The sequence below is a fragment of the Drosophila kikkawai genome, chromosome 2R (assembly GCF_030179895.1).
Source record: "Drosophila kikkawai strain 14028-0561.14 chromosome 2R, DkikHiC1v2, whole genome shotgun sequence".
Classification (NCBI taxonomy): Eukaryota; Metazoa; Arthropoda; class Insecta; order Diptera; family Drosophilidae; genus Drosophila; species Drosophila kikkawai.
This window is the reverse complement of record NC_091729.1, coordinates 4342737-4369993: the sequence shown is the minus strand read 5'-3', so window position 1 is coordinate 4369993 and position 27257 is coordinate 4342737. Positions and strand designations below refer to the sequence as shown.

The 27257-nt window shown below is 36.9% G+C and overlaps 2 protein-coding genes across 2 annotated transcripts; one reads left to right on the top strand and one right to left on the bottom strand.

The window, feature by feature from the left end:
* Positions 1–1325: 1325 nt before the first annotated feature.
* On the top strand, positions 1326–23302 carry LOC108083313 (NHL repeat-containing protein 2). Its single transcript, XM_017179051.3, has 4 exons — positions 1326–1584; positions 3310–4520; positions 4599–6496; positions 23146–23302. The coding sequence occupies exons 1-3, from the start codon at positions 1398–1400 to the stop codon at positions 5382–5384; spliced, it is 2184 nt and encodes a 727-aa protein (XP_017034540.2). The 5' UTR covers positions 1326–1397; the 3' UTR covers positions 5385–6496; positions 23146–23302.
* On the bottom strand, positions 19905–26156 carry LOC108083315 (gamma-interferon-inducible lysosomal thiol reductase). Its single transcript, XM_017179052.3, has 3 exons — positions 25953–26156; positions 25530–25874; positions 19905–20222 (listed from the first exon to the last, which is right to left on the bottom strand). The coding sequence occupies exons 1-3, from the start codon at positions 26055–26057 to the stop codon at positions 19965–19967; spliced, it is 708 nt and encodes a 235-aa protein (XP_017034541.1). The 5' UTR covers positions 26058–26156; the 3' UTR covers positions 19905–19964.
* Positions 26157–27257: the final 1101 nt, after the last annotated feature.

The following is a 27257-nucleotide window of genomic DNA, read 5'->3' as shown; positions in this document are numbered from 1 at the left end:
CACTGGTGGCTGGGATCCGCCAAGATGCTGCCCACCAGTTGCGGTTTTTTTGCGCCTAGGAGACTCATTTAACAGCTTGGGGCTATTAAATTGAGTATCCAGCCAAAAGCATATCTTGAGTTTTGCGAAAACTCAATAATAGCTCTTTAAAACCACCCGCATGAAAGACATCATTTCCCTCTCCACCTCGCGGCAGGCCTCACGGCAGTATCGTATGCCGATATTTTTAGCCACGTCATCTACTGGCCGTGTAACAACACCAATGCACTTGACATGCACTATGTTGTCACACAGCCAACAGGTGATGGTGAGTTCACCGTAAGTAATATTTTTCTTACAATTTTTTTCGAAGCAGACCATATTAAGGGACATTATAAGGACTTACCACTGTACTTCCACTATTTAAGAGAGGGCGCAAGGGATTAAATTCAGCGGCACTTGATGAGCGGGGGGGCAAAGAGCAGGAGAGCGAGAGATAAGCACTGAGTAGAACCGTTTATAGCTGTCGCAGCAACGCAAACAACAACAAACGCTAAAGGCACAAAAGGGAATGCAAAAAGAGAAAAATGCAAAGCAACCGCACCAGCCCAAACTAAAATGCAATTTAAATTGAAATAAATAGCACGAAATAAACAAGTAGCATGCACACGCGAAGTGAACGGGAATTATTTGAAACACCAAATATTAAATATTAGTAAACCCCGGAGGTTTTTAGACAAATTCTACACAAATCGGGAGCGCAAGAAAAAAAACACGTCACTTCACTTTGAAGAAAGAATTGAATTGAATTAATGAATACATTAATAACTTTAAAGGACCGCCAAAATGGTTGTTTATAATTAATGCTATTTAATGTAATTACTTAAATGGTCCAAATTAATCAAATAATTATTTGAGACCACCGGAATTAAAACTGTGAAAAGAGTGGCAGCATCTAAGATGCCAAAATTTGCCTAACTCTAGCATTTTTTGCCTTTTTCTGGCTTATAAAAAGGGCAATTGTAAATATAATAGGCAGTACTTTACGTTATTTACTTCTACCAAAAACACAAGTTAGCTACTTGAGAAAACGAAACATTCCGATAGCAGAAATTTGCCGAAAACCAGAGCAGCTAAAAACGAAAACGGTTCGTTTTCGCCCAAAACGAAATCGAAAAAATTTTACGATTACCGGAGCAAGCCTGAAGAAATAATGTTCTTTTACTACAAAGCTATATAATAATAGGGCCGATATAATTTTAAATGTGGACTGTGTGGGAACACACTATTACAATACAGCAAAATCATCGATAGACTCAATACAACATCGATGACTCAAATAATTAAATAAAAAAACAGTGTGCGTCGTTTTCGCCAGCTTCAGCTCATATATTTGTTTGCGTTCTGATCTTCCTAAAATGGAATTTTCTGCCGACCTTCCGTTTATAGATATACTTACATATATAACAAATGAACTTCAACAAACATACAAAAACAGCAATGAAAAAACAGAGAAAGTCAAAGTGCTTAATGAATTTTTTGAGCGATGGGACAATGACAATTCAATTAAAATTCTTAAATCTTTAAACTTTGAATTTGAGCCCGGTATGTGTTCAACATAAATACATTTATATATTTATATACACTCCGTTTCACTTGAATAGCACAAAAACATTTTCATAATTACTTATTTATATCTTAGCAACTGCTTGATCTAATGAAATGATTGTTGGTGTTTTATTTTCGTCATATTATATACTCTCTTCCAGCAAAAATTGAAAGTCTGAAAATGTACCGTTTAAATGTACCGTAATTTTCTTTTCAAATTGCTTCAATAACTTGCACCTTTTTGTTTCACTTGAATAGCACATTTTAGATTACGTGTCATTTCAGCAGCCAAGGAGATTGAATCAAACACTTTTTTTGATTAATTTATGAATGTTAAACATAGTTTAATCATTTTGTGCAATTATGGATCTTGGAACGTCACTAAGTCACAAAGAACAGATCTAAATACAAAGCTATATTGATTGTGACCTTTCTGTAGCTAATATAGCGAAAAAAATTGGAAGAAGCAGAAAAGTCGTATATAATTTTATAAAAATCAAACAAAACTATGGAAAAAATATGAAAGGTCGCAAAAGTTGTGTTCTTAGCGACTCAGATAAGCGTGCGATTCTGTGGGAAGCCGCAAATTCCTATGACTCTGTGAGCAAAATAAGGGAAAAGCAGGTGTTGACGCGAGCAAAACTACTGTTTGGCGAGTTATTTCGAAAGCTAAACATCTAAAACGTTTGAAACTTAAAAAAAAACCACCGCTTAACCCCAAACGAAAGGAAGCACGGTTGACCTTTTGCCGCGTCAATATGTCATGGTGTAACGAGCGGGAGCGCGTAGTTTTTTCTGATGAAAAAAGTTCAATTTGGAGGGGCCAGATGGCTGCAATTATTATTTTCATGATCTGAGGAAAGAGACGCATCAATTGGAGCGTTTACATAGTCGAGTAGGCGGAGTTATGGTTTGGGGAGCCATATCTTACCATGTGACTTGTGAGCTCCAATTCTTATCCTCAAACATGAACGCAAAAGCGTATCTAAACGTCCTTAAAAACGCTTTTCCACCATTGGAAAATTTTTTCAATAATTTGCCTTGGACATTCCAGCACGACAATGCGCCAATACATACTGCAGGTGTTGTAAAATCTTTTTTAAAATATAAAAATGTTGAAACTCTGAACTGGCCACCATACTCGCCGGATCTGAATATAATTGAAAATGTTTGGGGATGGCTGGCCAGAAAGGTTTATTGGTCTGGCAAACAATTTTCAACAAAAGAAGAACTAATTGACGCCATTCAGAGGGCCTGGGCTACAATATCCTTAGACTACATTAAAAGTCTATATGTTTCGATGCCCAACAGGATCTACGAGGTTATATTGAATAAAGGAGGCTCAACCCATTACTAAATTAACAAATATATATGTATTAATAATCACTATTGAATAAAAACACATTTCCTAATATTTAAGTTCGTTAAATATACTTTAAAACAAAAAAGTGCTATTCATGTGAAACAAAATTGTTGTGCAATTTTTTAAGTTTTTATGTTTTTTTGTTAACATTTATTAATTGTTAATTTAATTTAAGTTTTGTTACTTTTCTTATATTTAAAATTGATTACACTATAAATAGAAACCTAAACATCAGCGAGTTTTCTTTTTGGTTAAAAGATTTCAAGATTTGAAATTGCATAAAAAAATGTGCTATTCAAGTGAAACGCAGTGTATATGTTTGACATTAAAATACCTATTTTTAATTGCTTTACTTTTAGACTTGGATTGGTTTAATGTTAGTCGGCCATTGTCGTTAGCCGGATTGCGAGGAAAAATAGTTGTTCTTGACTTTTTCACATATTGTTGCATTAATTGCATACACATATTACCCGAGCTGCACAGTCTGGAAGAACAGTTTCCCATTGACAGTGGGCTTGTAGTCGTCGGTGTGCATAGTCCAAAATTTGAAAACGAACGGGCCACTGTTAACATTCAGTCAGCTGTTCACCGATATGGAATCACACATCCCATTGTTAATGATACCAGGTCAGCATTGTGGAGCCGCCTAGGAATACGCTGTTGGCCATCTCTGATGGTTCTAAGTCCGACTGGTCGGCCTTTGTTAATACTAATGGGCGAAGGACACGGAAAATTCCTCGAAGAATTCATCGGAGCTGCCTTGTTATTTTTTCAAAAGCTTGGAAAAATCGATCACGGCAACTTGCCTTTGGAGTTATCAAGTAACTTTTACCCGGCGTCTAATTTACGTTTTCCGGCCAAAATAACGAGAAGTCCGCGTGGCGACAAATATGCGATTGCAGATTCCGGTAATAACCGCATCCTTGTTGTGACTAAAGATGGAGTGGTAGAACACAAGATAGGAGGCTATCAAGCTGGTTTTGCTGACGGAAATTTAATAACAGCACGCTTTAATAGTCCTCAGGGAGTAGCATTTATCGACGAAAATGTTCTAATCGTTGCCGACACTAAGAATCACTGTCTTCGAAAAATCTGTTTAACAAATAAGCAGGTTGATACTCTGGCTGGAACAGGTGTTCAAGGAAGCGATCGTATTGGAGGGCGCATAGGCAACGTGCAACCTATATCATCTCCTTGGGATGTGGCCATATTTCGGACTCGTGATATGGATATGTCATTTCATCTTGATGAACTCAACGTGCCCGAAAAGCCTATTGTTCTTATTTCGATGGCCGGTACCCACCAAATTTGGGGCTATTTTCCCGAAGGTATTATTTGGTGGAAGTTCCGTAAATTCGAGCCCCTTTGTTGTGTTGCATTGATTGGAAACGGTTTGGAGGAAAATCGTAATAACTCCTACCCTCAAAATGCAGCTTTTGCTCAGCCATCTGGTCTGGCAATGGCAAAGGACTATTTATTCATAGCTGATAGCGAAAGCTCTAGCATACGTAAAGCATCTATGATCGATGGAAAGGTGATGCCAGTGGCTGGAGGAGATCGAAACCCACTTGTAAGTATTTATAAATATATGAATTTTAATTTAAACTTATCTTATTTTATTGTAAAATATGGATATTTACCTTTTTAGAATCTGTTTGCATTTGGCGATGCGGATGGAAAACTATTCAATGCGAAACTTCAACATCCACTGGCACTTACTTATGACGATGTTAATAATAGGATATATGTAGCTGATACCTACAATCATAAGATCAAAGTTATTAATATAGAAGATAATATCATATCTTCGTTGACAATCAAAGGTCCTGACGAAACCGATTTAATTCTGAATGAACCAGCTGGCTTGTGCGTAGACGTCGATGGTCGAAAATTGCTGGTAGCAGATACAAACAAACACACAATACACCTAATAGACTTGAAAACGTTGAAAGCACAACCATTTTCTCTGGATTTTGGACAAGTAACGTCTACTAGCGAAACCGATGCACAAGAATCAAAATATTTATTTAAGGATGGATCACCCCATCACGTTATTAAGGAATTGTCTTTCCACTTAGATAAAAAAAGTACAATTTATTTTCATTTTCGACTCTCACAAGAACTAAAATTTACTGATGAAGCCCCCCAGACATGGCTAGTAAAAACTGTAAATCAAGCCGTAATTCTGGATCAATTATCTGGAACTGTAGATAACGGAATATGTAAATTGGAGGTGCAGGTTGTTCATCCCGATTTCTTCTGTGAAAACAGTAATATTATTACCATCCATTTTTCGCTTAATATATGTGCTTCAATGTGTTGCCTAATTAAGCAGTTTTCCATATCTCTAAAAAGTAACACGTTGAGTGAGGAATACATGCCTCACCATAATGTTTATATTAAAGTCGACCGAACAAAGATAGGAATAAAATGATGTATACTTGGTTAAAAGATAAATTTTATTATTTGTTTTCGATAACGTAGAAGGTAAAAGAAAGTGTCCAACTAATCTATTGGTTTTTGTGCCATAGCAATTTTATGTAAATGCTTAAGGAGGGACATCTGAGTAACTTTTTTTAAAAATCTAAAATTTTTTTTGCTTAAAAAATTCTTTAGGGTCTTAAAAATAACACCAAAAGATAGAGTCCGGCAAATGTGTCTAAGTGTCGAAATTTTCCATTCTGCGGCGATGCCTCACATGTAATCATATACGATTTTAAAACTTTAAACGCGTTTTTCTCAAAACCACTTTTTTTGAGTTGGCCGGAAACCTAACTCGAACAAATCTTAACCGATCGATCTGAAATTTTGGCAGTATATCCAAAATACCTATGGCTATCGACACACGTAGGATTTTTTTTTATTGCTTACTTTTTTTTTATCAACAATTTTGTGACCATTTTTTCTCATGAAAATTTAACATTTTTTTTAATCACTTACCATTTTGCAAAAAATCAAAATATCGAAAAAATCCTACGTGTGTCGATAGCGGTTGAGATATAGAATCTAACAAAATTTGATTTTTTGTTCTAGATAAAAAATTAAGGACGTTAGGTTTCCGGCCATGGACCCCCTTCAACAAAAAAGGGCCTACGAAGAAATGCTGCACAGCCGCCATTTTGTTTTTGATTTATTACAAAAAAAAATGTATTTTGTACTTTATATATAACATTATCAAACCTACTTTAAAATTTTTCGATTGGCTTTTTCATTTGGCCAAAAAAAATTTTAGAAAATCGTTTTTTTTTTTGCCAGTTACTCAGATGTCCCCCCTTAAGAGCCCTTTAGTTAGTACACGATCAACTTCAGGATTTTAGTAGTTGAATGTGTAATATAGTCTGACCTTTTAATTTAATGGAGCTAACCATATGACGACCGTTTTTCAAATATTTTCCTAATAGTAATTGCAGAAGTAGGCTGATCTGAAGAGCATTTTTCCCAGTGCTTTAACTTTGTAATGACGAGTATGGAATATCCAATTTAAACAGAAGAACAGAAACATAGAAGCGATTTGTGGAAAACAGATTTGTCTGATTTTTTAGAACGGTAAATTAAAGCGCAAGAAGCATGCACATAAATTGTCTTCGGGGACTGTTTTAGATACATAAAATAATTTGCCTACCACCTTCATCAGAAGGAGGGGCGGCCAGATAAGATGTGGCAACGACATGAACGTCGTAGGAGCAAGCAACTTTCTTGAGGAACCGAAGAGTTGAGCACATGTAGCTGTACTGTGTAATTCTCGTCCAATCGCGTCGCCTGGCCGCGATCCCAACGATGAAAAGTCCCTAACAGACTATTTGGTCAGCCTGCAGCACAGCAGGAAATGGATCATCGAAGGCCGCAATCTAGAGGTCGGGTGCTTTGTGCTCGTTCACGAGATAGCTTGCCGCCGCACAGTATCGCCTCTCGATAAAATAGCGTTGCAAAAATGGGAAAAGTCAAAAACGTTTTCAATTCTTTATAAATGCTATCCGCCAATGGAACAACTTCCAACATTATTTTTAAACCATAAGAAAAGCAACTCAGTTTCCAGTTTTATAAGAAAATAATATTAAAAAAAAACAGGAGAGGAGCTAACTTCGGCACGAAGTTTGTATACTCTTGCAGATATTATTTCATTACATTTTACCTATACTTATTATGTTTACAGTTTGACAGTTACAGTTTTGCATTCCCAGCTTTACATTTTCTCAACATCTACCGATCGTTTATATGGCATCTATATGATATAGTTGTCCGATTTGCAGAAAATTTATACCAAAATTCTGAAATAGTAAAATAAGCCTATATCTCAGATGAAAATACGTTGAAAAACAACGAAGTTTTAATTTTTTTTTTTTCCGATCGTTCGTATGGCAGCTATAAGATATAGTCGACCGATTTTTCTTAACATTTTTACGGAAATTTTGGAATAATATAAAATGGCAATATCTCAAAAATGGTGCAAAAATATTGAAAAACAGGCAAGTTATAATTTTTTTTCTAAAAATTTATCGAACATTTGTATGTCAGCTAAATGATATATTCGTCCGATCCGGCCCGTTACGACATATATAGCAGTGAGAGTATATAGAAGACTATATGCAAAGTTTCATTCAGATAGCTTTAAAACTGAGGGACTAGTTTGCGTAGAAACGGACAAGTGGACAGACGGACATGGCTAGATCAACTCGGCTGTTGATGCTGATCAAGAATATATATATACTTTATAGGGTCGGAAAAGTCTCCTTCACTGCGTCGCAAAGTTCTGACTGAAATTATAATACCCTGCAAGGGTATAAAAAACGGCAGTTTGCTTTGGGCTTGTACAGGTAAATAGCTATCTGCCACCTGCCCATTCTTATCACCTTGTTCTACCTAGAGTAGTCAATAAAAACTGAAACCGATGTAAGCCACTGATTACACTATGTGTGTATGTGCGGAAATGCGGAGCAAAAAATCAAAACAACTCAGGTTAAAATATACCTGAATCTTCCAAAAAGTATAGCAACTGCAACTGCAAACCTATTCAACATGTTGGCTGCATAATCTGACCCTTTTATTGCATCTCTACGGCATGTAAAGTGACGAAAATATATAGAATCAAGTGATTATAGTCCAGAAATGCTTAGTCTATTAAAAATTTCCCAAGTATAGGCTTATTTTTAGTAATAAAATGGTCAAAATAACCGTAAAATAAAAAAATCAAAATAATTTTATTTAATCGTTTTAGAAGTAACCAATAAATTTCTATGCAATAAACTGCGAATTGGTTGCATATATCGTCCAAATCGCACAATACATTTTGATCCCTTTATGGAAACCATTAGCGAAATATAAGCTTCATATGATGACATCATCCTTGCAGTAATATTCTAAACGAAAATATCTTAAAAGATAAACATAGTTTTGAAGCGTTGGGGCTGTATGCTGCAAATAGAATAACGCTTACGAATTTTAGCAACTATTGTGATAGTCTTCTTGATCTTTTTCTCATTAATGACCCTAGAAAGATATTACTATGACCTAATTTTTTTGATTTCATTGATTGATTTTTAACATTGGACGATACTGAATAATTTTTCGGCTATAGAGACTAAGAATATTAATTACACAGATCTTTAGCTTCAATATGATACATTGGCGTCCCATATATCAATGTTCTACTGTCGAGTCTCAATTGAATGATTTAAACAATAATTTATACTTTATTTTTAATAAATGCGTGCTTGTCAATAAAGGGCAATAAAACCGAGACAAAATCCTTGGTTTAACAATGATATAAAAAGCTTATCAATCAGACGGATGTCGGATATTTTAAGTGGCAGCGCTACAAGACACATCATTTTAGTATGCAGTACAAGGAAGCAATAGGTTAGGTTAGGTTAGACCGGACGGACCTCGAGGGGCCACACATAGGCCAATATGGCCCATAGCTATCCGGGGAAACTCCTGGAAGGACCTAGAGACTATTTATGCGGGTTTTGAGATCCTTGAATATCAAGGTGTTTTTCGCAAAGGCAAGGAGTTCGCCTGGCTTCCTCCTGGAGGCATCTTCTAGCGATGCCAGAACTGGAGAGCCTAGGTATCTCATTCTTGCCCTCGTTAGGGCCGGACATTTGCAAATGATATGCTCCAAGGTTTCGATTGTCTTGGATTCATCACATTTCCGGCATTTGGCGTTTTCGGTAATACCCAGCTTGACTGCATGTGCAGCAGACAGGCAGTGACCTGTAAGAATTAGAGCTGGGAAAAAATCGATTCTCAGCGAATCGATTTTTTTCGATTTTTTTTATTTTTTTTTGAAAATAAAATCGATTAAATCGAAAACAAAACTCTTTTATTTTTTACTTCAAATAAATTTAAAAAAAACCAAAACTTAAATTTATTTACATAATCATTCTTAAACAATAAACCAAAAATGTATTCATAATAAATCAAATAAATTTTTCTGGCCATAACCAGTGATTAATTGATTTTGATTTTTTTTAAGAAAATATTTTGTTTCTTATTTTATGAATCTTTATTTTAAATAAAATTATTCAAAGCCTTTATTTTAAATAAAGTAACTTATTTTAAATAAAAATATTTAAAATAAAGATTCATAAAATAAGAAACAAAATATTTTCATATTATATAAACAAAAAATCAAAATCAATTATTTACTGGTTATTTCCAGAAAAATTAAATTAAATTAAATGAGATCACAAAAACAAAAGAAAATATTTTCAAATTATAAAAATGAAAATAAATATCAAAATTCTAGACTAGCCACTGGTTTTTGTTGGCAAAAACGAGCTTATTTAAAGTTTTGGGTTTTAAAGCGGCACGTCTATCGGTTATAATACATCCAGCCTTACTAAATACTCGCTCTGCTTCTGTTGAGCTAGCTGAAACGCACAGATAGCGCAAAGCATGGACCTTGTCGATTAATCGATTCTTTCTAAACCGAATCGATGCATCGACCAAAGAGAAAGAATCGATTTAATCGATGTTGACATCTATTTTTTCCCAGCTCTAGTAAGAATACCCACTAACATTCTGCAGTCCTTCCGCGAAAGATGCAGCACGTAGTGTTATAAATTCTCGTTGTACTCTTTGCACATGATTTTTGATATTCTGCAGGTTGCGGAATTACTCCGCCACCTGCTTTTTGCGCTTGCGTCAGCCCGTCTCTCTAGCTCGCTTTGGAGCGTTCTTAGGGAGATAGGGACGTATTTTGTTCTTTCACTCGCCAGTCCAACGCCTTCCTTTGCAAGTTCGTCCGCGGTTTCGTTACCGTCAATGCCTTGGTGGCTGGGAACCCAGTAGATCCTCACTGAAGTCAGGACTAAGTAGTCGTGCTTAGGCTATCTAGTGCCTCCCTGCTTGCCAGTGCATTTTGGGAACTGACCGCTGATGATTGCATGGTTCTTATCGCCGCTTGACTGTCTACGAACAAATTGACCGCCTCATGTGGACGGTTTATGCTCTGCGCAAGCTCTGCTGCTTTCCTGATGGCGAATACTTCCGCCTGGAATATACTGCAGTAGCTTGGTAGCTTATACGACAGCCTCATTTCAGGGTCTGAACAGTATATGCCCGCTCCAACTCCTCCTTCCATCTTGGAGCCGTCGGTGTATATATTGAGGTATTGAGCATGGTCCTGGCCTGACTTCCAGTCATTTGGTCCCATGAATACCGTTGTGTTTACATCCGGGCACGTTCTGGGTATCATGTAGTCAGATGTACTGCTCATGTCTCGACCAATTGAACTGTGCCCGAAACCTTGTAGCGACCAGTTTCCTGATGCAACCAGACGTTGTGCCGCCTTTCCTGCTGTCAGTTGCGCTTGGATATCTAGGGGATATATACCGATTATGGTTTCGAGTGCTTTGGTGGGGGTTGACCTCAGCGCCCCTGATATGCAGAGCAGTGCCTGCCGCTGGGTTCTCTCCATAAGCTTATTATACGTTTTCTTCTCCGTGGCTTGCCACCACACTAAGACTCCATACAGCAGAGTCGGACGCACCACCGATATGTAGACCCAATGCATTAAAGCGGGTGAGAGGCCCCATGTGCTGCTAAGCATCTTCTTGGATGCATATAGTGGCCTTTTTTACCCTCTCTACTACATTGGCTCTCCACGTCAGCTTGCTGTCAAGTACAATGCCGAGGTATTTGACTTGTGTTTTAGGGGTCAGCCTGGTTTTGTTAATTTTCGGGGGGATCCATTGCGGCACCTTGTATCTCTTGGTGAAGAGAATAAGGTCCGTCTTATCCGCATTGATATTGAGTCCTACCTTCTCCGCCCACTCACATATTTCCCTGAGCGATGTTTCCATGATCGAGCTGAGGGTCGATGGACAGACTCCCGTGATAATTATGCTTATGTCAACCGCATAAGCTGTTATCTTTGGTGCTTTCCTCTCGAATCTCTTGATTAGGTCGTCTACCACCAGATTCCATAGGAGGGGCGACAGAACCCCACCTTGGAGCGTGCCTCTGTGCGCTCCTCTCACCATGGAAGCGGTGCCCCAATCTGATTGTGCCCGCCGGCAACTTAGAAGATTTTTTATCCACAAGTTGATAGCGGGGGACGAGTTGGTCGCTTCTAGGCGATCCATTATTGCGTCCGTGCTAACGTTGTTGAATGCCCCGGATATGTCCACGAACACTCCAAGTGCATACTCCTTATTGTTTAGGGCTCTCTCAATGGTGGCTACCAACGAATGCAGTGCCGTCTCCCCTGATTTCCACTTCGTGTGGGCGTGCTGGTTGGTCGACAGTTGTCTCCCTACATCGTTCCTGAGGTCTAGCAGCTTTTCCAGAGTTTTAAGTAGGAATGAGGTGAGGCTTATCGGTCTGTAATCCTTGGGGCTCATGTGGCTGCACTTTCCTGCTTTGGGCAGGAAGACAATCCGAGAGGTTCTCCATTGGATAGGGATATAGCCCGTGCTTAAACAAGCTGTATATATTGCGTAGAGCCATGGGGTGATCACTTCCTTGGTCGCCTGCAGCATGGCTGGGAATATTCCATCTAGTCCTGGTGCTTTTATCCTCGCAAAGGAGTCTATAGCCCAGTGGATTCGATCAGAGGATATTAAATCTTTTGGGAGATGCTCTACTCCAGTTGCTAGGTCCTGGTGCTTATTTGCATCGGGTACCTCAGTGTATCCTGGGAAATGCGCGTGCATTAGTGCTGTTAGGGCCTCTTCGCTGCCCTAAGTCCACTGTCCGTCGTCACGTTTGAGTTGACTCTGTATGGTTGGCTGCTTCGATAGCAGCTTCCGGAGTCTAGCCGTTTCCGGGGCAGTCTCAATATTGCAGCAGAAGTTTCTCCATGAGTTTCTCTGCGCCTTGCGTATTTCCTTCTTGTAGTCCCTAAGTAGGACTTTGTATTCCTTATTGATGATGTCATCTTTCGCCTGCGCGCTGATTTTGAAGAATTCTTTGAGTTTGTTGCGTCGGAGTGAAAGGTCCTTATTCCACAAGGGTGGCCTGGTCCTCTTTCTCGTGTCCGATATAGGGCATGATGCGTGGTACGCATTCAGCAGTTCATTGGAGAGGGTCTCTAGGGACTTTTCTAAGTCTTCCGCGGATTCTACTATGCCCGGAGAGATCGCGAGCCGTGTCGCGATAGTCTCCTTGAACTTTCCCCAGTTACTATTTCGGGGGTTCCTGGAGACTGATTGTTTTGGAGAGTGTTCGAATGCGTATTGGAACCGTATGTACTTATGATCTGAGAAGGATGGTCTCTCAAGGACTCTCCATTCTGATACCAAAGTACCTTGTCCCCTTACCAGAGTAAGATCTAGCACGTTTGAGGAGGTGGGACCTACATAGGTGTGTTCCTCCCCAACGTTTGCTATACTCAGGTTGGTTGAGAGTATAATGTCTAAGAGGGAAGCAATATCACTTGTTACCAAAATTATTAAGGCTGCTAAGTGTGAAAATCAAACTTTATTAGTCAGATTACTTGTAAACAAACTTGGCGAGAATTAGGAAAAGGTTGAATAGGGAGGAGTGTCGATCGTTTTCGCAAATCGATGTACCTGAAGCTACTTCTAACCAGTACCTTAATGATATAATTTACTGTGATAATAGTTTTAGCTTTGTGAGTGTTGATCAATGTGATGTCTTAGCGAGCATCCCCAAAATAAATTCAAATGCGGAAGGCTTAGACAATGTCAATCCTAAATTCATCAAAATAATGTTGCCCTTACTTCGTCCACATATTTACATTTCTGCAATTACTACCTCCACATTCCCATCAGCTTAGAAAATAACTAAAATAATTCCAGTGTTAAAAGCTAATAAAGACTGTAGGCCAACTTGAATCCTTGCATTTCTAGCCACAGCACTTGAAAATTTAATGTCCCAACAAAGTCAAACGTTTCTTGAAGGGAATGCGTTACTGCCACCAAAGCAGTCGGGATTTCGGAAAAAGAGAAGTTGCGTAAGTGCAATAACAAATATCGTAGAAAAACATACGACAAAAACTATATAATAACTATGTGACTTTTTAGCCCTTCTTGACCATAGTAAAGCATTTGATTTTGTCAAGCACCAAACTAAAAAACTACTTTCATTTTTCATGTACGGCAGTTAGGTTCATAGAATCCTATCTTTGTGGCTCCAGCCAGTTGTTGCAGGTGCTAGGATTTCCAACTTCTGCCTACTCACTCGTGGTGGTCTTTAAGTATCAGTATTGGGAACTTTGTTTTTTTGTATTTATGTAAATGATTTGCCTAGTCTTTTGTCTGATTTTGAAGTTCATTTGTATGCAGACTATGTGCAAATATATGTATGTTATATGATTGTGTTAGTTCAAGTAATAATATGCTTAATGTAATTTATAAATGGGCAAGAGGTAACGGCTTGTGTATAAATCCTATGAAGCATATCAGCCCCATTAATTAAGTATTTATCCTCCACCATCGGGTCAACGGTCTCAAGCTACTGAATATTACTCCCAAATGCACTTTTTGTAAACGTTATTGTAAGCAATTATATATATAAAATGCCTATTTATATTTTAACAATGTATTCAGGATATTTAAAAAATAAAAATAAACATTAATTGAATATAATAAAGTGAGGTAATAGGTTTATGTACTCCAGAAAATCGAAGACCGATCTATCCAAAAAAGATTTTTGGTTTTTTAATTTTCTTTGCCCTGATATATAAGGGTCAGAAGTTAGTAAAAGTCTATTCAATAAGTCTGTATTCGTTAAGACTCGAGGCATTTTACGTGTATTCTGGCTTCTGAATTGTTTTATGTCCTTATTTTTTAATTCGGCCTCTTCCGAAAGTTCCCCAATCGAAACCAAAGCGTTCTCAATAATGTCTGGCCCAAGAATCAATACAGTTGCTGTTAGATAATACCACGAGTATTGTTCAATTAGTTTCTCAGCTGTACCAAGTGCATATTTTTCAATTTGATAACCTGATGACAACGTTTTTAATATTGTCCCACATCTGTCAATTAAATTCTTCATTAACGCTATCCGTCTGCGGAACAATCTGCCACAATGTGCGATACTCAGTTTGAATCTTAAATTAAAGAAGAAGAATGAAAAGTAAAGTAAAACCATCCAAAATTAGACCAAATTGTAGTAATAAGTAAAAGTTATAACTTATAAGGGTATATGTGTTAAAATAAAGTATATATATTTCAAACTAGTGCTGGAAAAACATCGATGTTTGCTTACATCGATGTTTGTGAGTACTTTCATAAAAAACATCGATTAATAATCGATGTTTACTAAAAAAGGAAATCTATTTTGTTCTGCCTAATTTTATTTGATATTATTTAGGAAATGGTGTTGGCTGCTCATCGCTGGAGTGTTTGGATAATTAAATACTAATAAAGCTTGAACTCCAAAGCAATTGCTGCCTGCTCGGCATTCCGGCTTGAAAAAAAAACCCAGTTTTTTGATCTAGTATGCCAATTTTGCCTTCTTGCTCGGTTTTCAAGTGACAGTTAAAACTAATCGATGTTTAACAAGTAAACATCGATGTTGGACGATTTTTTAGAAACATCGATTGTATCGAATAAACATCGATGTTTGTTCCAGCACTCTTTCAAACTCTATGTGACTAGTGATACAATAATAGGTGTAAACTTGCTGCGCTAGGATAATAAATAAATAATTAAAAAAAAAAAAAATAATAAAAATCAAATCAACAAAAATAAAACGAAAAACTCTTATTTTTAAACACCCGGCTTCATAGGGAAAAATTTGTGAGTGTGACACAATGTGGAGTACAAATATAAATTCAGCAACAACTATGCCTTTTATTTGATTACCCTATTTGGTTCAAAAGTTATGATTTTTGCAACGCCAAATGAGAAAAGGCCCTACTGTGCGCCGCAACCGTCGCTAACAAAGCGCGTGTTGGCAATGAACGTAGCAGAAACTCGGATATTAGGAGGCGGTATTAAGCGCTCCACAAACTGACATTGTTGCAGGAGGGCCGGAATGTTGGAGCAGTAGTTTTAATTTTTTTAGTGAAAAATGAGAAATTAGATAAAAATAGATAGATAAAGATAAAAAAAACATTTTTAATGTAACCATAAATGAAAAGTAAACAGTCAGGGTATTCCCATGACGACTGCATATCATATATTCTATATTCTACATTCATATAACTGCTAACCCATTATTTTAGGTCATTCAGGGACACCGAGGTTGCTGGAAAATATGGAATGAACGACTGAAATGCCATCGTGGTTGAAGAGTTAAGTCAAAGTTTTAGACTCCCAAATGAAAGATCTAGTAGTGTAAAATAATTTTATATGATAATCAATAGGTATATCTATAACTTGCGACTAAGTTTTGGTTAAAAATTTAGCGGCTAACTTCATTGGGTCGTTCCCTTTACGGTCGATATTTTCAATAATTTAGTCGTTCAGTCGTTAAGGGAATCCTCAAAATGTTTAAGCTTATCAGTTACGATCAAACCGCTTGGTTGCGTGAAAACTGATAAACCTTCAACAACTCAGCGATGCAAAGCTGCCTGTGTAAGTCAGTCGCCGAATAACAGTTGGACAGTGCAAGAAAATTGTTTAAACTGCAGCGCTGCGTCTTCTTCTTCTCCTTTGTGCAGGAAAACTCACGGATTTTCAGCATTTATTTTCATCATGAGAGCTGCGCACCTTCCCCATGGCTTTGACCTTAATTTGGGACATAAATCGAATACCATCTACATTTTCTGTAAAACAACATTTTATTGTTTTGATTTGTATTTAAATAGGTCTTGTTGACGAGCTCCTTGCGCTAACGCTGCCGATAAATAAACTACAGTCGGGTAACGTTCATGAATCGGAAATGAAACAGCCATCAAATAGCCACAGCACAACTCGCATAATGTCCAAGTTGACATTTTGTCACCTCATCGTTTGCAAACGTATTTGATGGAGTTACAATACATTGCAATTACATTGCAGTAAGCTGAACATTTTGTCAACAAAAGTTGACAATATGAAGCTATCCAGCTCTTATTATTGACTTTATCCATTCCTACATACAATGGCATTATATTGTGCATACGTCAGAAAATGGTTTGTTTGGGTTGTATTTTCGGAGAGAAGCGAATTCAATGGCTCTGGCGGATTCATCAAAACGGGCAAACTTAGCTTGCCAGCGGCGCAATCCAACCCTTCTTAATGGTGCCGATACTTTACGTAGAACGGGTACTTTTGTCGTGTACACTAAAAATAAGATTTCTGTAAAGGCACTATACGAACAGTGTATTGTAATTGTTAACGTATACCAGTTAACAGTGAGTTGTCATCATCTGTAGAGGCCAAAGCGATACTCTTCGAAAATGTTTAGCAAAAAAACTATTCCCATAGCAATTTCAAACAATTGAAAAAATTTCGGTTCAGCAGTTCTTAGCTGATATAAATTACAGAAATGTTTACACCATTTTTATATATTTAGATATAAACTAGAGTTCTGCGCACTAGTTCGTAGGCTGTGATATTACTAGGTCCAAAGAACCTACGACTTCCTCTTTACCAAAGACATTATAATTATCAAGTTGCGTAACGTCCATACATTCGATTTCCTATATGAGGCTTCATTTTTGATGGCAACGACAATCGCGTTCTCCCGCTCTCACAAAGTTGAGAGCGTAAAAATCTAAAAATAGAATGCGCTTGCTTGTATGAGTAAACACAAGAAACGCAAGCGCGTATGTAATTTTTATATTTTGTGCTGATGACAGCGGCAGCAAAAACAGCTGTTCTCAAATATGGATTTTATTTGTATACAACTGCATATCAATGCGTTTGTTTGTTTTGATTTTAATTTGTTTATATTTTCTATTGCTTAAATGATCGGAGCAGGATTGAAAGTGACAGCAGCAAAGCAGGAACGGAGACGAGAAAGTTAATTCAGTTGTTTGGAGTTCAGCAGTAAAGTCGTTCACCACCCTCAAGACCTCCCTGACCGGGTCTTGACATAACATATCAGACGAAACATGAAAAGCATTTTAAATTATGTAAACATAACTTAATACTCCTCCATAACTGAGCATTGTGAACATAGAATTAACTTCGAATTAGGTTTAGTTGCCAAATATTTAGGTAACGGTGCACTAGTCTAATAAAACTTCATTATTATTTATTTTTTTGACCCAAAAAAGATTAACCTAAGAGGGTTATCAACCCATCACATTTGGGGGCTCGTCCAAACCTGAAAATTGCAAGTCCCGAGAGTCTGAAAGACGGATAGCGGAAGGGAATGAGTGTGAAGCCGTATTACACTAGATCTGTAGCAGCGGATAAAAGTATCGAAATGGATAACTTTGGAAAAGCTGGTGAACAGGAGAATGAAACAGTTATAGCAGTTGAGAGCAGCTCGATCGACGAAAACACAAGAACGCTGAAAGACCTTATGCAGCTGCTTGCCATAAAGTTTGAAGCAAAACAGTGGATGCTCGATTACAGCGGAAAGCTTCGCGAAAATTATTCCGGAGTTTGACGGAGAATCCATTCCAGTAAAGAATTGGTTCGACAATTTCGAGCAGAATGCTGCAGCCTACGCAGTGGTCGATGCCATAGGCCAAAAATAAAAAATTGATTTTGAGCTATTCAAGCGAAACCTGGTTTTTCTATCAGCTGATTGTCCAAAGTTTACCATGCAATACGGTCTGCTTGGAATTTCAAACGGGACTTTCTCAAATTAGATTGACAAAAGCGTACTCGTATTCATGCACTTTCATTTTGTCAGCAGTGGAGTGCACAGACAAAATTTAAAAATCTAAAATATATTATAAAACGCTGTTAAACCAAAAACGATTGGAGTGGATATGGTATATAAGGGTATATATAGTTCACGCAAGACCCGAAACCGTTTTATAACTGTTAACACTAAGCGAAAACCCAATCTACATCCATCATCGCTTTCGTTCAAAACCGCTACAGCAAACTCTGATCAGGCGATCGCCGATCTCTTTGCCGACTTTTTCAAAACTACTTATTCTTCCTCAATTAGCTTAGATCAGACTTACTCTTTTGATTTGCCCAGGCCGAACATAATTTTCAGTTCTATTTTAAACGAAAGCTCCCTTAGTTCGGATCTTCATCGTGTAAAACCAGTTTATTCACAGGGTCCCGATGGAATACCAGGCTGCGTGCTCAGGTATTGTGCTGGGGCTCTGTGCAATCCCTTATCCTTAGAAACCTCCCACTTTCCCCTTATTTGGAAGGAATCATTTATCATTCATCTCCACAAAAAAGGTAGCTAATCGGACGCCAGCAACTATAGAGAAATCTCTAAATTGTCAATTCCAAAACTTTTCGAGAATGTTATTACTCCTCACTTGCAGCATTTATGCAGATCCGTAATTTCTCCATGTCATCATGGATTTATGAGGTGAAGATTGACCACTACAAATCTCCTGGAACTCACCTCTTTCGTTATTAAGGGTTTCAACCGACGTGATTACACAGACTTCAGTAAAGCTTTTGACCCGGGTAATCACTCTCTTTTTGTAAGGAAGCTTTACTTAATCGGGTTGCCTGTCGATTATCTTAAATTGATTTTGAGTTATTTGAGTGACAGAACTCAAACGGTTCTGTTTAAAAATGCGCTATCCAAATTCCTCAGAGTCACTTCTGGCGTCTCACAAGGTAGCCACCTCGGCCCGCTGCTATTTACATTGTTTATCAATGACCTCCCGCTGGTTCTAACGAATTCTACAGTACTTATGTACGCTGATGAGGTTAAGTTATGCTTGCAGTATAAGGACAGCTCTTGCCAGTCAGACCTGCAATCTGATCTTAATAACGTTCAAGCATGGTGTCGTGCTAATTTATTACATCTCAATAACTCTAAATGCAAGCTGATGACATTTGGAAGAGGGATCCCGCGCGAAATTAACCTCTCAGCTGCGAGAGGTCGCTTTACACTCCGTTGAAGTCATGGCATTTCGGGTGTGAGAGTCGCGGGAAATGCCGCTCCCATTAGCCGTACCGTAGTACGTATGTACGTATGGAGCATCCTTTCCGCGGAGACGCGTTAGAATGAATAAATATAAAAGAACGTTAGAAAGAAAGTTTAGGATTTAGACGAACACCAAAATCTACAACAAGAGTTATTCTTTCCACAGAGCAGTCTTTAGGCGTATAAGTGGCAAACTGTGGAGTGCAACGTGAAATTGTTATCAGTTAACATTCAAAGCTATTAAAATTTACCAAGTTAGCACGATGACATGCTTGAAAGTTATTAAGATCCGATTGTAGGTCTTACTGGCATGAGCTGTCTTTATAGTACAGGCATAGAATAACGTCAACATAAGTACTCTAGAGTTCGTTAGAACCAGCGGGAGGTCATTGATAAACAATGTAAATAGCAGTGGGCCAAGGTGGCTACCTTGCGGAACGTCAGAAGTGACACTGAGAAATTTGGGTAGAGCATTCTTAAACATAACCTTTTAAATCGTCACTCATAAAACTTAAAAATTCCAATAGATTCGCAGTTATCATTATTCATAATTATTATTTTATTATATTTAGTTTGGATAATAAGTTTCGAACTTTTATTGGTTTGGATATTTGCATACATTTATAATATTCTCAGTATCACCGGCTGCTTTGCACACTTCAGAAAGCAGGTTTTTTAGAATAGAGGCTTGTCGTCCTTGTGATCCGTCAATTGTCACAGTTGGAATAAAAGTTACTGGTGGCCTTATTGCAAAAGTAGCTTCTCCGTTAAATTTAAGTAGCTCCAGACCGTGTGTACTGCCAGCACATTTTTCAATAAGGTCAGTGTTTGTTATGTTATGTAGCTTGGCGCACTGAAACGAAGAAGAAAACAAATCATGTAAGAAATCAACATTCTTATATATGATCAGCACCAACAGCTGAGTTGATTTGGCCATCTCCGCCTGTCTCTTTCAAAGCTATCTATCTAAATATGCCCATTTTTAATTTTTTTTTTTTTTAATTTTATGCGATCATTTAATTATTTCATGTATCTGCCATACAACCGATCAGTAAACTTATACGAAAGTGAAAAATTGTAAATCCTAACCTGAAACTGTAAATCTTTATACCCATTAAAATGTTAATTAGAAGTTGGCATCGCTCAGTTTTTTTTTATATAGCAGGTCAAATGACCGATCGAGAAATGTAGAGAAAAATGTAAAGCGGTGAATGAAAAACTATAACTCTTAAACTGTATATTATATGTACACTTCTTCTCATATCTCTGCGTACAGGACAATAAAAAATCAAATCGTTAAAAAGACTTCCAATGTGGTGTCGCTGCCAAGACAGTGGATGACGTTTCCAAAAATATCCATTTATGTTATTGTTGTGAAGCTTGCCGCGAGGTGGAAAGAGAGATAATGTCGTTTATGCGGCAAACCACAGGACCTCTGGACGAATTCCACGAATCCTGAGATCGAGTGCTAGAAAGGATTCGTTATCCAAATGTGTGCCTTCCCAAAGCCCCTAATAGCAGTACCACCAATGAAACAGATATTTGTTTCGCGGCTCTCCCCTGACCAAACATCCGACGATGTAATCGCCTTTGTAGAAGGCGAAACAGGAGCTGAAAAGGCCCATATTAAGGTAGAAAAATTTATATTTTCTTATGCTATGTTACGAACATTTTATTTTTCAAATTAATGTTCCTGACGCATTCAGACCAAATCTGGACAGAGTATGTGGTTGTCTAAAATTTCGAAGCTAAGAAAAAGAAAAGGCGGGCAGAAGGGATTTGTCTTCCTAGGCCCGATCTGACCACTGCGCCTTTAACGTCTCCCAAATCCGCCTCAAAAACTAACCAACTTTTATGTTATCTCTTAGAATACAAGAAGCTTACGTAGTAAATCTTCCTATAGTCACATATATTCTCCAAACAATTATTTCTCTGCAACAAACTGTGTCCGGCGTACAGCAACTGATTTCCAACTTTATAATTGACTTCTGTTTTCCGCTTTAGATTAAAGTGTTTTTTTACAAATCCTATAAGCCTTGAATATCAATATTTTCATCTTTTATCAGTTGGTGCCGTTGCTCGTCAAAGTTTGAAGATTGACTTCTTAGTCGACACATTTACGTGGGAAATCAGCTCTCTGCACCTCTGGTACTGCCTTACTTAAACCACTTGGCTGGTTTATCTGCCGAAGTTTGAATTGATAGATATAATTGTGCTATTCTTCCTGCCGCTCTTATGGGAAAAACTAATTGTGCTCCAAGCGTGCCCAATAACGTTTCTATCACGTTCTTTGCAAACATGTTGGGTGTGAAAGCGAAGCCCCTGTCCGAAACCATCCTCACTGGTTTGCCCAAAAATTTCCGACCATGTCTTAAACTTTTCCAGCGTTTCCTTGCAGCTTGTAGTTCAATACTGTTAAAAATCCTTCAGCATCTCAGCTTTTCTTGTCTGGATAGCGACTGAGGCAATCAACATTCTTTAATCGTTCTTCAGTACGATGTTCCCCAGCGAAATCGAATGAGTCTGCACATGTATCCGTTTTATGGTTAGACCAAAGACATTAAAGTTAACAAGATGCCTTACGGCCATACATTCGTTTTGCAATATGAGGCTTCATTTTTGATGGCAACGACAATCGCGATCTCCAGCTCTCACAAAGTTGAGAGCGTAAAAATCTAAAAATAGAACGCGTTTGCTTGAATGAGTAAACACAAGAACACGCAAGCGCTTATGTGTGCGAGAATATGTGTGCGCAAGCGCAAGAATCAAAAAATTGAATTTTTATATTTTGTGCTGGCGACCGCTTGTTAGGAGGCGACGCACAGTAGCGCCTCTCTCGCAAAAACGATTTTAACCATACTTATTCGACAGAACATTTCTCAAGGATTCAGAATCTGTAATAAAATCAATTAACAATTTTTTTTTAATTCTAAGTGTAACCGCCACAAAACCGTGAGCGCCACAGTTAGTATTTTTTTTTTTTTTTTTTGAATGTATGAAATTGTGTCGATATTTTGTATTTGCTCAATATATTAAAAAAAAATAGTTTTCATTAAAAAAATATATTTTTTTACTTTGATATCCCGTAAAAAGGCGATTTTGTGGGCGTGGCACATTATGCAGTATATATATATTTTACAACAATTATCTGTCCGCTTAAATTATTAGGTTATCTTATTTGGTTCAAAATATATGATTTTTGCAACGCTAAATGAGAAAAGGCGATACCAAAGACAATAGAGCTATAAGATAAATAACGCCATACGATTTTTTTGCACACGATTTTTTCGTGCTGGCTTTTGAACTGGCTCCAGGCTCTCTTAAATTTTGTTCAAAAGCCAGCGAAGAGAGCGCTCTAGAGCCAGCCGTTCTCTTGTACGCATTCAGCGACGCCGCCGGGTGTTTGTGTGCAAACGGGCCTCAGAAGGCCAATTTCGCAAATAAATTTATTATAGGAGGTACAGAGCAAACATAAAACTTTAAACGCGTTTTCTGGAAAACTACGTTTTTCGAGCGACCGTCCTATCTCAGTCAATTTTTAACGAATCTTAATGTTTTTTTTTTAAATGCGCGTAATAAATTATATTATATTGATATATTGAAAGCTTATACATTGGATTTTTTATTAACAAAAAAGTGAAGAAAATTTTCAGAAAAACGAAAAAAAATTTTAAGTCACCGCCATTTTTTTATTTTTTATTTAATTTTTATAATTGTACTCTATTCCATAACCACATTAATACTAAACAAGAACATCTTTGAATTTTTTGTTTCAGTCGATTTTTACGTCCTGCAGAACTGTCGCCAGAGGGGTACCCTTTTTTGCAGAGGCTTACGTCGTCCTTTGTCCTGCTTCAGGACATGCTCTAAAAATTTTGAAAATTTGTGCTAAATCATCTCTAAACTATGAGAAATAAACATGCAAAGTTTGAACTTTCTATGTCTTTTCCTTTGCAAAAAAAAAAATGTTTCTAAAGATTGTCTATTTTTTGGCCCAACTAACCAGAATGGACCCTTAAAGCAATTCTATGCAATAGCTTTCTATTTCCTCCAAAGGCGTTTTATAAGTGTTTTTTTGAATATGCCACGAGGTCGGAAAAGAACAAGAAAGGAAGCTAACTTCGGCACGCCGAAGTTTGTATACCCTTGCAGATTGGTTTCGATATTTATATTATAGATTTAAATGCTGAAAACACTCACAAAACAGAGTTTCATACTTATTATATTTACAGTTTGACAGTTACAGTTTTACATTCCCAGCTTTACATATTTTATACATTTACCGATCGCTTCTATGGCAGCTATATGATATACATAGTTGTCCGATTTTCATAAAATTTTTACCAAAATTCTGAAATAATAAAAGAGCTCATGTCTCAAAGTAGATTAAAATACGTTGAAAAACAACGAAGTTATAATTTTTTTCCTATTCATTCTCCGATCGTTCCTATGGCAGCTATAAGATATAGTCGACCGATTTTTCTTAAAATTTTTACGGAAATTCTGGAATAATATAAAATGGCAATATCTCAAAAATGATGCAAAAATATTGAAAAACAGCAAAGTTATAATTTTTTTTCTACAAATTTATCGAACATTTGTATGGCAGCTAAATGATATATTCGTCCGATCCGGCCCGTTACGACATATATAGCAGTGAGAGTATATAGAAGACTATATGAAAAGTTTCATTCAGATAGCTTTAAAACTGAGGGACTAGTATGCGTAGAAACAGACAGCCGGACGGACGGACAGACGGACATGGCTAGATCGACTCGGCTGTTGATGCTGATCAAGAATATATATACTTTATAGGTCGGAAAGGTCTCCTTCACTGCGTTGCAAACTTCTGACTGAAATCATAATACCCTGCAAGGGTATAAAAATGGAGTTTTTGGCACAATCGTTTATTTTTAGAGCTAGTTGCCAATTGAAAAATTGGACTTGCTAGACTTGATTCATTACTATAATAACTATTGTTACTGGGAAACACGCTTGTATTGTACAAAAAAAATTTTTTTTTTCATAACAGAAATGTTTTATTTGTATTATATCCTCTTGTTTCATAATTGCTGCAGGTGGATATTAAAAAAGGAAGGAGAACTACACTTTTGTAATTCTTTGAAAATTCTTTTGAAAGCTTTATAGAAAATTAATATTGTTCTTAAAGTAGATTTATTTCTGCTTATCAGTTTTTGGCCTCACTCAGTGTAACCTAATATTTGAATAACTGTTGTCCAATTATCCGATAAAGAATTAAGCATAGTATAATTTGAATTTCATCGCGTAGGGTGAGTTATTTAATGTTGTGATTAGCCGGCCTGAATACTCTAAAGTTTGGTTCAAATACGTTATATCAAAAAAAAAAAATAGCTTCGGCATTTAAGGTGAAAAGAAGGATATTCAACATGGCTTCTAAGAACTTTTCCGATAGTTTAAGTGGATACATTTGTTCCCTAGGATGTGGTCATGGCGATGTTAATTTTTCAAGCCTATAAATATGTTTTTCCTGTTTTTTTTTTTTTTTAAGAATTGTCCTATCTTTTCTGATTGCCTATTACTGTATTCGACCAAAATGCGGCTTATTTTCGAGGACATTTCTTGATTTCAGTAGAAAAACTGTTTATTATGGTAAGAGAACTATTATCAAACATACCAGAAATATATTTAAAGGATCAACCCTCATTGAAGCTTAAATGTTGTGTTTTTCCATGAATTCAATTTTAAAATGTAATCTCAACCAGAATCCTGAAGAAAAAATTGCACTTACCCATTAAAAAACGAAAAAAACAAAAAAAAAATTCTCAGAAACGAATACTTTTGCGAGCATAGAAATCGATTTAGTTTTATACATATACATATTTGTCTGCAGCTTGTTATTGAAAACGTTTTCTGTACGTTTATCAAAATATAAATCTTTGGGATAGTAATCCATTTTTTCACACTGAAGCTATCTAGCTAGTGAAAATTGACATTTTCATCAAGACCTCCTTTGCAACGAATACTTTCGTGACTAACTGTATACTATATAACTCAATAAAAATTTACAAATCAATTCAGTACTCAACTTTAAATCTAAGAATTCATTGGACGAAAAATAATGAAAGACCCAATAAAAAATTGAATAGAGGCATAAATATAAAACAGGTAACACACAAACCTTAAGCATAGCATCTTGTGGAAAACGATTGTCTTGAATCATACATGTTACTAATTGCAGTTGAACTAGTGGGTTTTCAATGATATTCACGACACAGGCGTGGTAAATGTTTGCTTGACATTCTGTCGGTCCGTGTTGGCAGTCAAATGTTAGTTTGCCTTCAATTTTTTCGCTAGTTTTTGCCTTCCCGTAGGGAAAGAGGTGGACTTTCAAAATTGATGAAGCTGCCATAAAAGTTGGTAACACCTGTTTGGTAAGAAAATACTTCGAGTCCGGACACAATGCTTCATAAAACACGGACAAAAGAACCGGCGCACCTTCTGTTCTGAAGTAGTCTGGTTGATTCTGCACAAAAGATACAAAACAAATTGAATGTGCATTAGATTTGTACAGATATCAGTATGTACAATAGAAATTACTTACATTTAAAATTGGCATGGGTGAATTCTGGAATAATATTCTCAACAAACAAACTAATAGTATAACCACAAAAATTAAGATAAATATACGCTTACGTGCTGGAATCATTTGAGCCTATATAATTTCTGGATATGGTACAAAGTAGCTTTCTAGAATGTAGAATCGCAGTTTGTCTTATCAATGTTTATTACTTTTTGTTTTAAGACTTGTGATTGTGGAATTATCGATAAAAAACTGGACATTCAAAAATATACAATCCATACTATTTTGTATTTGGATATATACCAAATAATACTATTATGACATTAGCGCAGTAATTAGAGATTTCATTAGAGATTTTACTGCGCCATAGCTTTTTACACAAGTGCGAGCAAGATAACTATTTGGACCTCTAATGCATTATCTATCGATAGATCTATATAAAATATACTAGATACTAGATTTGGACCGATAACAAAATACGGTTTTAAGCCTAGTACTCTGACGAGAAAAACCCGCTGTCTAAATTAGACAGCGGAATCGCTGTTTATTTCGCTACCGAGCTAGTGTGACCAAAAAAAATTAAGGAAAATCCTGAAATGCCATGAAAATGTACTTTTTATGGCGTTTAAGGATTTTCTTTGGTCACACTGGACAGCTGTTTGTAAACAAATTTAAAAAAAAAAATATTAAAAATATTAATAGATATGGCATTAAAATGTCCTTTGTGGGTTAAATTCCATATTATGGGCTTCCCCTTGACAGCCCCTATCAATGCCACCTTTTCCCTTCAACTTTCCGTCCATTAGGGGTGTCTAAATAAATCAAATGAATTATTTAGACAGCGCGATATCAGCTGTTTACTATCTTGATCTGGCAACGCCATTCAATTTTCGCAGGCTTCATTTTCGTCGTCAGAGTACCGAAAAAAACGACGTGGCTAAAAGTTTTTCTTCTTCTTTTTTCGACACCGTTTTTTTATATGGAGTTTGGCCGCTGTCTAAATTTATACAGCGGATTTTTCTCGTCAGAGTACTAGGCTTTAATGAAAAAAATTTTAATTGATAATGCCCATATGATACACTGATGCAGTTTTCATTAATTAGCTAGTAGAGATGTCAAACTACCGGTGGTACTATCGATAGTACCGATGGTTTGGATTCAGCTTCCACTATCGGTAGTTTGAAAACAATCGCGTTAGTATTGCCTCAATATAATTTTTTTTTTTTTTTTTTTTGTTGTTCCAGCGTCGACAACCGAGTCGGAAAGAATGTTTTCGAAGGCAGGAGAAATAATTTCCGATCGTAGATCCAATTTGAAACCAAAAAT

Bases quoted from the DNA above. Each gene is read 5' to 3' on its own strand.
- LOC108083313 (XM_017179051.3), top strand. From the start codon at position 1,398: ATGGAATTTTCTGCCGACCTTCCGTTTATAGATATACTTACATATATA. The intron at 1,585-3,309 runs GTATGTGTTCAA...CTTTACTTTTAG, and splicing joins AAACTTTGAATTTGAGCCCG to ACTTGGATTGGTTTAATGTT. The intron at 4,521-4,598 runs GTAAGTATTTAT...TTACCTTTTTAG, and splicing joins GAGGAGATCGAAACCCACTT to AATCTGTTTGCATTTGGCGA.
- LOC108083315 (XM_017179052.3), bottom strand. From the start codon at position 26,057: ATGATTCCAGCACGTAAGCGTATATTTATCTTAATTTTTGTGGTTATA. The intron at 25,875-25,952 runs GTAAGTAATTTC...TCTTTTGTGCAG, and splicing joins CACCCATGCCAATTTTAAAT to AATCAACCAGACTACTTCAG. The intron at 20,223-25,529 runs GTTTGTGTGTTA...TCTTCGTTTCAG, and splicing joins CACAAGATGCTATGCTTAAG to TGCGCCAAGCTACATAACAT.